At 32.7% G+C, this 14,356-nt stretch overlaps 1 protein-coding gene across 1 annotated transcript; it reads left to right on the forward strand.

Annotated features, from left to right (window-relative positions):
• Positions 1–10,944: 10,944 nt before the first annotated feature.
• Positions 10,945–13,931, forward strand: LOC148200988 (uncharacterized). Its single transcript, XM_088113107.1, has 3 exons — positions 10,945–11,392; positions 12,031–12,664; positions 13,334–13,931. The coding sequence occupies exons 1-3, from the start codon at positions 10,945–10,947 to the stop codon at positions 13,929–13,931; spliced, it is 1,680 nt and encodes a 559-aa protein (XP_087969233.1).
• Positions 13,932–14,356: the final 425 nt, after the last annotated feature.

The raw sequence follows: 14,356 nt of genomic DNA on the forward strand, positions 1-14,356 counted from the left end.
CATGTATTCATATATATCCTCGTGAACTTGCTTTTCCCTTTTTTTTTTTCTTTTTAACAACACTCGTGAGTCCCATTAAGCTTTGGATTAAAGGGAAATTATCGTGATGACTATTTAGTTAAAATTCATATCTTAAAAGCGTAATGATTTTTATCTTATTGTCTCATCATTAATTAGGCTATAGTTAAAAGTTATTGATTTTACTTTTCTAATAATTAGATGTTCCAAAGTGAAGGACGATGTAGCTTCACTTTTCGATTTAAATAAAACTTATTTTCAAAAATTTAAATGCAATGAGACCTTTCTTAATTATTTGAAATATTCAAAATTGAACACATTAAACAAAATCTATTAAATAATGAAAATCAATTTCCAGTTTAATAATTCAATTTTTTTATTATTTTAATAACTTTCCCTAATAATAGAAATAAATGTTCTAAAAAGTGTGTCCTTTATGTCTCAATTAATATAGGGAGACTTTTACAACTTTTGAGTTGAAATTCCAATCCAAGACAAGAAAAAAATTGGTAGTTACCGAAAAACAAATAATAATAATAATAATAATACTAACCAGAGCAAGTTTTCTTTATCATTTTTATAATTAAAATAAACTGATTATCAAATTAAAATCGAAAAAAAAAACTAGTGTGGATTCTTTAGAATGTGCAAGAAAACAACAACAAAAATTATAAGACTAGAGTGATTCATAAAGTATACTGTAAATTTATTATACTAATAATCATCTAAGAAGTCAACCTAAATAAATAAATTACAATCAAAATATTAAATTTTTTTATTTTAATATTAAATTTTTATAAAAATTTGTTTTTATTGAATATTCAAAATATTTTATTTTATTTTTATTTGAATTTTGTCATTAAATAAAATTTTGACCATGACAATTCTTTTTAGTTTAATTCATGTAGTTTTTCGGTCAACACATTTATGATGAGTTGAGCAAATATGAATCTATGTTCGACTTCATTGTTTATTAGATTAGACTTCGTAAAAAAATTATCTTAAACATATTTTCTTACCTAGGAAATAGAGTTTTTTTTAAAGTAAATTTTTCACCATCTTAAACATATTATCTTAAACATATTTTCTTATTTAGGAAATAGAGTTTCTTTTAAACAAAGACATTTAGGTGTGATCTTAGGATTTGAAGAAGATTGTAATGAATTTAAGTAGATTTGAAGGTAACGTTTTGAAACACAGGTAAACTTTAGAAAAGAAGATATTGGAATAGAGTTTAAAACTTTTTTTGCAAATAAGTTGTTATTGTAGGAGTTAGACAGTCTGCAAGTAGTGTTGAACACTTAAAGATTTTCATAAACCTTTAAAAAGTTTTTAAAACGAAAACAATGATGAAGACTTATTTTTATACTCGTTCACTCTGATCTAAGCTACATCCAATTCTTTCTTACGCACTCTTAAGGAGTTCAACTAATCTTTAAGAGATTACAAACGAGTTTGACCATTCCTAGTTTTACACTAGTCCAATTGATTAAATCGTTTAACTCCACTGAGTTAAACTAACAAGTATTTTAATTCTTCTAAATATACAAAAACAACAAGGTGTTTTTGAAAAACAAGTACAGATGATAACTCGATATTATATATTTTCAATACGATGAATATCTAAAACTTGTAATAAATTTTTTTTCAAAGAGAAACTCTAGACGACGTAAGTGAGAGAGAATGTTGAATGCGTAAGAGCAATAATAAATTTTGTTCTTGTCTTCTCATGCAATCCTCTTTATGTTGACTTCTTCGAAAAATATATGTTACTCATAGCATTGACTTTCACGTAGGATAGGTTGCCTTTAGGTACGAGGTCATATGCTATGTTGTTTTTTGTAGAGGCAATTGTGTTGCTTGTATGCATCAAACAAAAAGTATTAAGAAAACATTTCCAGAATATCTTTCTCTCTTAACGTTCTTATAATCCAATGTAGAACTTTTGAATAAGGCTAGGTACTTTAATGCTTTGCACCCAAAAAAGAGAGCACAACACAACTGACAATAGAGTACTATTATGTACATTTGTTAAAAGCGTTAGACGTTCTTAAATGTTTAGGCATGATTCATGTACTAGTGTTTAGGTAAACTCTAATTGGAGTAATGTTTAGTGTTTAGAATATCGTTTACCACTATTTCGTTAGATAGTTATGTTAAACTTGAAAATAAAATTTTCTTAGACGATCTTGTCTTAACAAGTTTGTCTTGTTCTTTTTAAGAGATTTGAAGGTGAAAATGTAGATTTGAAGAGTAAAATTTGTGAAAGTTTGTGAATAATTTGATTGATTTGATATATAAAATAAAATTTTAATATATAAAAAAGAAAAATTACAAAATTGTCATTGATGTTAAAAGTAATATAAATAATTATTAGTTAATTTTTTTTAAAATTTGATAAATAATTAAAAAATAATTGTAATAAATAAAAAATACAATTTATTTGGTATAAAAATACAAATTAAATATTTAGATATTACATATTATTGTTTTTAATAATTTATTAACATGTTGTATTAATTTTTGTTTTAACAATAATTGTAAATATTATTATTGTTATTTGTAAAAGTTATGGTGTTGGAATCTCATGTACTCGTCTCACGCTGCTGGAAGTAAAAGCATGATAAAGATTGTGCTTGTACGTAAAAATAATGTGATGTTAAATTGGAGATATTATAAAATTGTATTTAAAGAAATTTTTTTTTAATAACAATTTTACAATTGCTTGCTGTGATAGCTCGTAGTCTATTTAATAACTTCTCAGAAAATCAACATACGAATACAGTCTTAGAATTGAAAAAAAGAATGGCCTTATATTACATATTTGAGCTTTAAAGGAATTTAATTTGAAATTTAACGTTGATTGTGTTGAGATTGATTAAATTTGACTTAAACAATTGGATTAAAGTTTGAAATATTGTGATTTAATTATCTCAATATTAATTGTTGTGAACAAATTATAGAGATGTTGAATTGATTGAGATGAAATTATGACTTTTTCTTTGACTTATCATCTTGGTTGAATACATGTATTAATTGAAACGTTAAAACTGAATTTTGATTTGAAGAAAAAAATTATAGGAAAAATTTGGGGGAGGAGTGAATTTTTTTTGTTTTTTGCACTTTGTTTTTCTTGCATATTCAACTCAACAAATTGTATTTCGAGAAGAGTTCAATTATATAAATTTCGATGTTCAGCAAAAACAGATATAATGTGAAATGGATTGAATTTCACTTTGTGTAAAATAGTGTTATGATGTATTTGGTGGATGATGAATGTGCTTAATTATAATTACTAATTGATTTGTGTGAATTTTTTTCACAACTACCACCCAAATTATCCCTACATAGTGTAACTTCCAAAATAACCTATCTCTCTTTCTTGATGAAGAATTTGTGATACAACTTTCTATGTATTATTGTGAATTTATTTTTGACTTCTAATAGTGTTGTATATTTTCTTGTCTTAATTTTAGATAATTTTCGTATTCCAATTCCTACTTTAAAAGTGTTGTATATTTTTTGTTTAAATTAATTCATTGTTTATGTTTTCAAATTTCACATAAATTATAAATTGTGATTACCCTTTTTTTTCATTTTTAAAAAATTCAAAAATCTAAATTTAAGTATACAATTAATCATATCTATGTTAATTTGATGGGTGTTGCTCCCTCCACCACCACACCTTTCTCCCTCCACCTCCCATTTATTATTTTGCCTCTAAGTAAAATTTTATTTTTAGGGTTATTATTTTTTAATTTTACCCATTCACAACCTATTCCACTAATAACCTATTATAGTCCCCCGTACATGAGTAAAATATTTTTCTTTCATTTTAACATTATATTTCTTCCTCTTTTTTTCTTTGGTCGCTGTGAGATACTACAAGTTGCAAAGATTGGTGGTGGTGGAAAGAATTATCAAGCAGTCTCCCTCCGTGATGCAGTGTCGCTCTCGTGGTGCAGTGCATGTGTTGCTTCCTCTAGGTGTGTATTCGAATAAACCTTCAAATAAAACCCTAAAATAAAAACGTAACCTTTAAACGGAGGTTGAAGGATGTCACCTCCGTTTAAAGGTTACGTTTTTTATTTTAGGGTTTGTTTTATTAGTTTATTCTTTATTTTGGAAATATTTTAATAATTTAATTTAAATGTTTTGATTTATTATTTTTGAATATATTTTTAATGTATTTTAATAATGTAAGGAAAATGAAGAAGAAAGAAACGGAGGAGGAGAAGTGAAACGGAGAAGACAAATGGGGTTGCAGAGTAAAACAGAAGACAAATTATTAAACGGAAATGAGAGATGGAAAGATTGGGTACAGGGAGTAAAGTAGGAGAACTAGGTTTGAAATAAATTAAAATAGTAAAAGTAAAAATTTTAATCTGAGGATATAATTGGAATTAAAAAAAATTGGGGAGGTGAAGGAGAAAGGTGTGGTGGTGGAGGGAGCAACACCCTAATTTGATTTATGAAAAAAAAAATTGAACCATGAAAATAGCTTTACCATACTAGTTGACATCTCGTATTGATATTTAATTTTAATTGATTTTTTTAACTTTATTTCGAATTTAATTACGTACTTGAAAATTGCATCAATATACCGAAAGGAGTTATTGTGAAATTTCTAAAAGAATTATTATTCAATTTTTATTAATTACAAGTATTTAATTATGAGTATGTGCTTCTTCTTTTCAAGTATATATAAATAGTATTTGAAGTAAGAATAAAATAAATGGAACCAATTAAATAATATATATAAGTCTATAATGGAAGATAACTCAATTATAATGATTTGTAACTTCCTTTAAAGATTTTTTATGTATATTATTTATAAGAACCTAAGTTAGTTAGAGTATTAGAGTAAATAGGTATTTTAAAATAATGAAATCAAATATTTTAGTTTAAAATAATTTTATAATATAAATAGAGTTTTTTAAACTCGTCTCATTATTTAAAACATTCACTGTTTCTAAAACATTTCTCCAAGTTTTTTCTTTCTTCTCTCTACAAATTTTAACTCCCTGATCATCTGTTTGACGATTAGAAATTGTCTCTTTTTTCTTTTGCTCTTAGTTTGAGATAAAGTCTAGGAATCTTTGGTCGAATGTGAAATTTATCTCTTTTTCTTAGGTCCTTGTTGATCAGAGGTTCTAAGAACTCTCTTTGATCTCTTTTTGGTAATTTGTAGGTGTTCCTATAGAGTTCCGTGTGTTTGAAGAAATCGTGGTGCGTTCTTGGAGCTGTGATAATTTTCCTTAAGGTAAGGGAAGCTAGTGACCTTGTCTGATGCTATTTTAAGTCTTTCTTTCTTTTTCTTTTGCTTTTTGGTAACTTTGAACTATGTTAGGGCTTTGAGGATTGTGTAAAAGTATCTATTGAATTACATGCTGGTTCATTCTTAAAGTTATCTGTGTATTTGAAGTATGGTTGAAAAGAGTTTCTAAGGTGAACTTCTTGGTTGGTTATTTCAAAGTATTCTTGGTATGAATGTCGTAAGAGATACGATGTCCTTCGACACCCTTTATAAAAAATATAGATGTTGCTTAACCAAGAGTTTAAAATCCTAGACCACCTAAACTTGAAGAAATGACTTTTAACAAAGGTGTTCATCCACTCATACCTTCCTTTCTTGGGTAACCCAAACTCAACATGTTCCTTAGAAAGATCCTCCCTATTTTCTATGACCACCTTCATCTCTTACCTCATTCTAAGGGACGAGGTCGCATTTGACGATATCGACACCCTAATACTAGCATTGTTGTTACTATCTCTCTTTCCCCCTAGAACCAGAACTCATGTTTGAACCAGTACAAGACATACCTTAGGAATTAGAGGTACTCCATTTCTCAAAGTAATGTGCTTCTCAAAGGATGCACTCTTCTCACACAAGTTGCAGCCTTAGAGAAATCTTTTGAAACTTGGTGGTGAATTAGGTCAAATAAGGTATTTATTTATAACAACTTTGGTAACAGTTTGCCTTCCACCCAAATGGGGCCGAGTGAATTAGGTTAAACGATTCAAGAAGTCATGACTATTCCCTTTCCAAGCAATATATCGTTTCACACACCACACATAATTTTTGCCATTACACCTCCTCACCACATCAGCCCTAACACTAAACTATTACATCCTCTTTGTTACTACCTCTCCTCAAGACTGGGGACTATTATACCTGTAAGGTTATAACTAAAGATACAAATTTTCTTTGTAAAACTCTACAGGATGACTATAAACTAACAACACATCATGTTTGATAAGCTAGTTAAGGACCAACTACCACTCATGTCATGAAAAGACTGAGGAGATGGTGAACTGTATATGGCTGAGTAGCCTTTGGCCATATTAGCATTGGTCTCATCCTAAGATGATATGATACAAAACATAACCAAATACGCCTAAGTGCATGCACTTAAATATGTCCAACGACTATCACCAAGTGGTTTGGCCAATTACTTGTCGACTTACAGTGTACCAACTACTCTTAAACTTAACAGAATATGATCAAACACTAATTCAGACAAGGTAAATTATTATAAATAGCAAAATCATCGAGGTATCTTTTTTATGTTTTCATTAATTACACTTAATACTTGGTTGATGTTTAAGACTGACTTAAACGCACTAGTAAAAAAGAAGCTTTTTAACGCGCTATATATGCCTCGCTTTTACTGAAACCGAAGCGTATAAAAGCGCGGTGACATTTTCGTAATTTTAGACAACTTATATACCTCGGGTATCAGTAGAACCGAAGCAGAAAAATTTTTCAACATCTGTTACGCATCAACCGAGGCATATAACCCGTATATATTTTTAAATTTTAATTATTTTTTGAAACTTTAGGCACCGGGTATCTTGAAGCCGAGTCAGTATGCCTCTATTACCTCAGGTAAATATTAACCCGAGGCAGTATACTGATACATATTACTCTTCTTCTCTCTCGCTCACCCTCAGATCTCCTTCACTCTTCCTGTTCTTCTCTCTCGCTCACGCTCAGATCTCCTTCACTCTTCCTCTTCTTCTCTCTCGCTCACGCTCAGATCTCCTTCACTCTTCCTCTTCTTCTCTCTCGCTCACGCTCAGATCTCAAAGCCACCACTCCGCCGCTCCGCCTCTCCGTCGCCACCACTCCGTTGCTCCGTCGTCGCCACATCTCCTTCAACGTCGCCGCTCCGTTTTCGTTGCCGAAAGCCATGGATGCATCCCATCCCGCAACCCCAACCCGTCACGCCTCCCACCCTGCAACCCCAACCCATCACGCCTCCCACCCCGCAACCCCAACCCGTCACGCCTCCCACCCCGCAACCCCAACCCCACCACCAATTGCCTGGTGCAGCCCGTGCCAGTGGTGGAGCCGCTGGCCTAGCACCCGGTCCAGCCTCCTTCCGAGCCCTCAACCACCGTGGATGAAGCTGTTGTGGGACTGTCCGGCTCTGCTTCGAAGGCCGAGGATGGCAGCGTCGATGAGGATGACGGCTGGGTTCTACCAATTGAAAAGGTGACTTCTTTGTACTGGGAAATGGGGGAGAAGGAAGGAGCTATCTTGAAATATTATGCTGGGAAATGGGGGCCGAAGATGGCAGCGTCAATGAGGATTTTTTGTCATTTTTTTCCATTTGTTATGATGGTTTTATCTGCTCTGTGATGTATCCTTACTCTGATTTTCTGATTTTTGGTTTTATCTGCTCTGTGATGTATCCTTATTCTGATTTTTGGAGTTGGTTTGTGTTTTGGAATTATAACTGAAAATGCTTGAGTTCGAATTCTACATTGAGACATGACTGCTGTATTCAAGGATTAAGGAAAAGACCCAGAAAATGGTTCTGAAATTTTTTTTATTGAATTTTTTAAGATACTGACTCGGTTCAAAAGAGAACTGAGACGAAAACCAATCATTTTTTACCCGGTTCAGAACCGGGGCATTAAACTTATCCTTTTTACCTCGCCTCTATATGCTTCGGTTGTAAAACCGGTGCGCATAAACGAAACTAACCGATGCCATTTTCGTTCATTGCACTAGTGACGTCAGAGTGTTTTCTGTAAACACAACACACATTCATCGTACTAAGAACGAATACTAAGAAGGAAGAGGATGAGTACATTGGAGACTGAAAGTTGAGGAAGTTTGTCATTTCAAAGTAATAAGAATAGTATCACATTTCAGGTTTTTGGTTCACTATTTATTCTTGGGTATTACTGCATTGTTGGTGAAAAAATATTTGCTAATAATCTTTAAAGACTTCAAGAAAATGTTTGTTGTAGTCATCAAATATTATAAGTGAAATTTTTTTAAGAATAAAGTCCAGGAGTTTTTCCTATTGAAGTTTTCCCACGTTGAAAAGGTTCTAACATTGATTGGTTTCTCTTTTCCCTGTTTTGTGTATTTATTTTTTTCTTATTATTTATATAAAAAAGAATTGATTTATGTTTTGCTTTTACATATTAATTTTGTTATCTTTGTAACAATAATAACTTTGTAGTAACTTTGGAGGTGTATGATTGAACACCTAGTTAAATGAGTGTTGACAACCTTCTAAAATCCCTGCTTGTTGCTAACAAACAAAGAATTCTTGTGTTCAATTTACATTTTTTACTCTCATTTTTTATTTTCATTTCTTCTTGTTTATTTGAAAAAATAATAATAAAATTTATAATAACTACTTTTAAGAAATATAATATAAAAAGTAATATTTATATGTATTATTTTAAAGAGAGTAAATTATTTTAATGTGGATATAATATTTACTTTTATTAAAATTGATACTTATTAAGTTAAAACAACAGAAGCCATGTAGAAAATGTTGGCATAGATTATTTGCATATGACGTGTGAAATTACTCCATGACTAGCACCTATCTCATGTTAGTAATCTCGAAGACATGGAAAAAATGGTACGCTATATTGTCTCTTCTTGTACTTTGCATCATGGACATAATTTCTTTGGACTCCCCTCCTCCAAACATGTCCAGTGATCGATACTAAAACATTTTCTAAACCATAAATCATTCAAGATTTTATCATTAGACACCAAATAGAAAAGGAAAAGATGAAAAATATTTTACAGGAAAATTAAAATTTAAAACATTTAACTTCTATGTGACCTATTACTATTATTATCAAAGAAAAAGGTAGAAAACTCTATGTGATGTATCGTTTAATTAGTGCTAGAGAGAAAATAAAACCAAAATGTTTTTTCATCTTATGTATAAAAAATTAGTGAAAACATTTATAATTATGATTAATCTTCCTTAGACATTTATTTTTGAAGAAAGAAGAGAAGTCTCTAAAGAATATTTCCAAATTTCCTGTGAACCTCAAATGAAGACAGAGACAAAGAAGAGAATAAAAGTTAAGAAACAATAAAAAAACTTATTATTCATAACCATTTATTTGAGATTTTCTAAAAAAATAATATTCAATAAAGGTTTTTGGAAAGAAAATAACCAAATAATATTGACTTTACATTAGTAGACTTGATGAGAAAAATTTATGTAACAACGTTTTTTAAGACAAGACTTGATGTTTCTCATCAAATGGAAAAAAAAAGAAATTGTAAGGTGAGGTTTGCAATCGCTTATATATTATAAATTAACTTTATTGTTCACATTAATAAAATTTTTAATAAGTGATATAGTGGTCTCACGTGATTAAGGACCGTTAGGTTTTGAATAAGTCTATTGTATTATTAGGAAACGTTAGCTAGATATCCATATAGTCAGTTTTACAATTTTCTATACTCCTGTAATGCTATTTAATAGCCTCAGTTATTATCCAGTGGATAGTGAATAAAACTTTATCTTCTATTTTCATCTTTTATATTTACAAGAGTCCAACATTGTGGTATCAGAGCTCCATCACGGGGCCTGATCATAAATAGAAGCCACAGTCTTCTTAGCATAACAAGCCATGACGTCGGAAAGCTCATTTGTGGAGTTTGTTATACCGAAGTTTGACGGGCATTACGACCATTGGACACTGCTCATGGAGAACTTCTTGCATTCAAAGGAGTATTGGGGGCTGGTGCATAATGGAATACCTGAATTTTGCAAAAGGCACAACGCTCACCGACACACAGAAAAAGAACATTGATGATCAACAATTAAAAGATTTGGAGGCGAAGAACTATCTATTCCAAGCATTAGATCGTTCGGTCCTACAAACAATTCTTAAGAAAGATACATCAAAGGAGATATGGGATTCATTGAAACAGAAGTATCATGGCACTTCACGCGTCAAGCACGCCCAATTGCAAGCACTTAGAAGAGAATTTGAAATCCTTCACATGAAGGAGGGAGAATCTGTGAATGATTATTTTGCATGCACACTTACTATCGCCAACAAGATGAAAGCTAATGGTGAAGACAAAGGTGATGTTGCAGTTGTTGAGAAAATTTTGAGATCCATGACTCCTAAGTTTGATTATGTTGTGTGTTCCGTTGAGGAGTCTAAAGATACTGATACACTGACCATTAATGAATTACAAAGTAGTCTCCTTGTACATGAACTAGGCATGACGTCAACATCTCAGGTGATGGAAGAGCAAGCCTTGCAAATTGCTCATGAAAATCAACAGACAAAACAGTGGCACAATCGTGGTGGTGGTCGTGGAGGCTTTGGACGACGAGGAAGAGAACGCGACAGAGGACGCAGTAGACAAAGATTTGATAAATTCACTATGGAGTGCTATACGTGTCACCAACTTGGACATTTCAGTTGGGAATGTTCAAACCAAAGGAGAGAAGCCAACTATGTTGAGAATGAAGAGGAAATGCTATTGATGGTCCACAAAGACATAACCAAGGCAACAGAGGACATTGTGTCGTTTCTTGACTCTGGATGTAGTAACCACATGTGCGGAAAGAAGGAATACTTTTTAGATCTTGATGAAACTTACAAGATTCAGTCAAACCTGGCAATAATTCCAGTATGACAGTAGTTGGCAAAGGCAATGTTTGGTTACACATGAATGGGACCGCTTATATCGTTACTGATGTCTTCTTTGTGCCAGATTTAAGGAACAACTTACTCAGTATTGGTCAGTTACAAGAAAATGGACTTAGTATTCTGTTCAAACATGGCAAGTGCAAAGTGTTTCATCCTGAGCATGGCTTAGTTATAGAAACTAAAATATCCTCCAATCGCATGTATTTACTGCATGTCAGGTCTCTCTCAGCCAAGTCTACTTGTTTCCACACTGTTACAGAGGATAAAATGCATCTTTGGCATTGCAGATATGGGCATTTGAGTTTTCAAGGGTTAAATACGCTTTACCAGCAAGATATGGTATATGGTTTACCAATGATGAAAGTACCAACTAAACTGTGTCAGGATTGTTTGATTGGGAAACAATCACGAGATTTGTTTCCAAAGAAGAGTAATTGGAGGGCTACACAGGTTTTGCAACTAATTCATGCAGATATATGTGGACCAAGCACACCTATCTCTAACAGAAAAAAAAGTTATTTGCTTACCTTCATTGATGACTTTAGTAGGAAGACTTGGATTTATTTCTTAACTGCAATTTCTATTTTAAAGATTTTTAAAGTTCATGTTGAAAAAGAAGCTAACTCATTAATCAAAAGTTTGCGCACTGATAGAGGGGGATAATTTATCTCTCAAGACTTCATCAATTTTTGCTCTGACAATGGTATTCGTCGGCAACTTACAACTGCATACACTCCACAACAGAATAGGATTGCAGAACGCAAGAATCGAACTATTATGAATATGGTGCGAAGTATGCTCTCAGGAAAAAAAATGCCTAAAACTTTTTGGGCTGAAGCTGCCACTTAATCTGTACATATTTGAATCGGAGTCCCACAATGAGAAATAAAACGCCAGAAGAAGCCTGGAGTGGAGTCAAGCCTTCAGTTAAGTATTTTTGAGTTTTTGGATGTCTATCTTATGTTCATGTACCTGATGCTACACGTACCAAGCTAGATGATAAAAGTAAATGTTGTGTTTTATTGGGGGTAAGTGAAGTATCAAAAGCTTATAAACTTTATGATCCAGCTTCACAAAAGATCATCATCAACAGGGATGTTGTGTTTGATGAAGATAAAGGTTGGGATTGGGATAAGAAGTATGCAGAAGTCGTCTCATGTGATTTAGAATGGGATGATCAAGATATGGATGCAAATGATGATCACGAGGTTATTGATGTCGAACATCAGGTGTGCCATGATACCTTAGAACATGATCCTAATATCTCACAAGAAGGTATTGTTTCCTCTGATCGCATGACAGTAGAAAATACCACTAGTCCTTCTCAAAGGTGTAGAAGACCATCGTGTTGGATGGCAGACTATGAAACCGGAGAGGGGTTCTTTGAAGACAGTTCAGAAACTAATTTGACTATGTTTGCAGCTGGTGAACGTGACCCCACAAACTTTGCAGCTGCTGTACAAATTCCAAAGTGGAGGAAAGCCATGGATGAGGAGATGAAAGCAATAAACAAGAATGACACATGGGAATTGATGGAACTACCTGGAGGAGCAAAGAAAGTTGGAGTAAAATGGGTTTATAAGACCAAACTCAAAGAGAGTGGAGAAGTGGACAAGTACAAAGCTAGACTTGTTGTGAAGGGGTATTCACAAGAGTATGGAGTAGACTACACTGAAGTATTTGCACCAGTGGCCCGCATGGAGACAATTCGCTTGGTGGTAGCACTTGCAGCTCAAAAGAGATGGATACTTTATCAGCTAGATGTAAAGTCAGCCTTCTTGCATGAAGAATTGGATGAGACCGTGTATGTAGACCAGCCCTGTGGTTATGAGCAAAAAGGGGCTGAGCATAAAGTATATAAGTTGAAGAAAGCCCTTTACGGGCTTAAACAAGCACCACGCGCTTGGTATAGTCGCATAAAAGCATATTTTTTGAAGGAAGGATTTGAGAAGTGTGACTATGAGCATACTCTCTTTATAAAGAAAGAAAAGGAAGGTACCATATTAATTGTTAGTTTGTACGTTGATGACCTTATTTTTACTGGCAATGATGAGTTGATGTTTGAAAAGTTCAAAAGCTTCATGAAACATGAATTTGCCATGACAGACCTTGGTAAAATGAGGTACTTCTTGGGTCTTGAAGTAATGCAGCGAACATATGGCATTTTCTTATGTCAAAAGAAATATGCATTAGAAATATTGCGACGGTTTGGAATGGATAAAAGCAATCCAGTACAAAACCCAATTGTTCCTGGTGTTCAACTCACAAAGGACATTTCTGGTGTAAAGGTTGATACGACTTATTATAAACAAATTGTAGGAAGTCTTATGTATCTAACATCTACTCGACCCGATATGATGTTTGTGGTGAGCTTAACTAGCAGGTACATGGAGAATCCTACTGAAATGCACTTAATGGCAGCCAAACGAGTGCTCAGATATTTAAAGGGAACAACTGAGTTTGAGATTTTCTATAAAAAAGGAGACAATGAACTTCTAGCTTACACTGCTAGTGATTATGCAGGTGATTTAGATGATAGAAAAAGTACTTCTGGTTATGTTTTCTTATTGTGTTCAGCTGTTGTTTCTTGGTCATCAAAGAAACAACCAATTATAAGTTTATCAACTACAGAGACAGAATTTATAAGTGCAACATCATGTGCTTGTCAAGCCATATGGTTGAAAAGGGTGTTGGAAAAATTGTGTGGTATGCAAAACCAAGCTACTACTGTAATTTATTGTGACAGTAGATATGCTATTAAGCTTTCAAAAAATCCAGTAATGCATGGTCGTTGTAAACATATTGATGTCCGATTTCACTTCCTTCGAAATCTTACCAAAACTGGAACTGTCAAGATGATCCAATGTGGGACACAAGAACAAATGACTGATATTATGACCAAACCATTGAAGTTGGATACCTTCCTGAAGTTACGCAAATCACTGGAGTGTGCGCAGAATCTGTTATAAACTAATATTAAGGGGGGATTTGTTAATAAGTGATATAGTGGTCCCACGTGATTAAGGACCGTTAGGTTTTGAATAAGTCCATCGTATTATTAGGAAACGTTAGCTAGATATCCGCATAGTCAGTTTTACAGTTTTCTATACTCCTGTAATGCCATTTAATAGCCTCAGTTATTATCTAGTGGATAGTGAATAAAACTTTATTTTATATTTTCATCTTTTATATTCACAAGAGTCCAACAAAAATAAGGTAGTATGCACTGAGATTTTTCTCTATTCTTCGTTTGCGTCTTTTCTTTGTTAATTATCTCTAGTCAATGTAAACTCCCAATACACCAAAGTGAATTTTAAGTCTAATTCAATTCCACAAAATCGGCTTGTAAGATGAAGTTTGTATCTACTTATATACTATAAATTGATTTTATCTT

Source organism: Vigna umbellata, chromosome 4 (assembly GCF_029865625.1).
Source record: "Vigna umbellata cultivar VRB3 chromosome 4, Vumbellata_1.0, whole genome shotgun sequence".
Classification (NCBI taxonomy): Eukaryota; Viridiplantae; Streptophyta; class Magnoliopsida; order Fabales; family Fabaceae; genus Vigna; species Vigna umbellata.

What these genes read in the sequence shown, in the direction of transcription:
- LOC148200988 (XM_088113107.1), top strand. Translation starts at nt 10,945, where the DNA reads ATGACAGTAGTTGGCAAAGGCAATGTTTGGTTACACATGAATGGGACC. An exon ending in AGATTTGTTTCCAAAGAAGA is followed by an intron (nt 11,393 to 12,030) that starts GTAATTGGAGGG and finishes TTTATGATCCAG; the next exon opens with CTTCACAAAAGATCATCATC. An exon ending in GCACCAGTGGCCCGCATGGA is followed by an intron (nt 12,665 to 13,333) that starts GACAATTCGCTT and finishes GTTTGTGGTGAG; the next exon opens with CTTAACTAGCAGGTACATGG.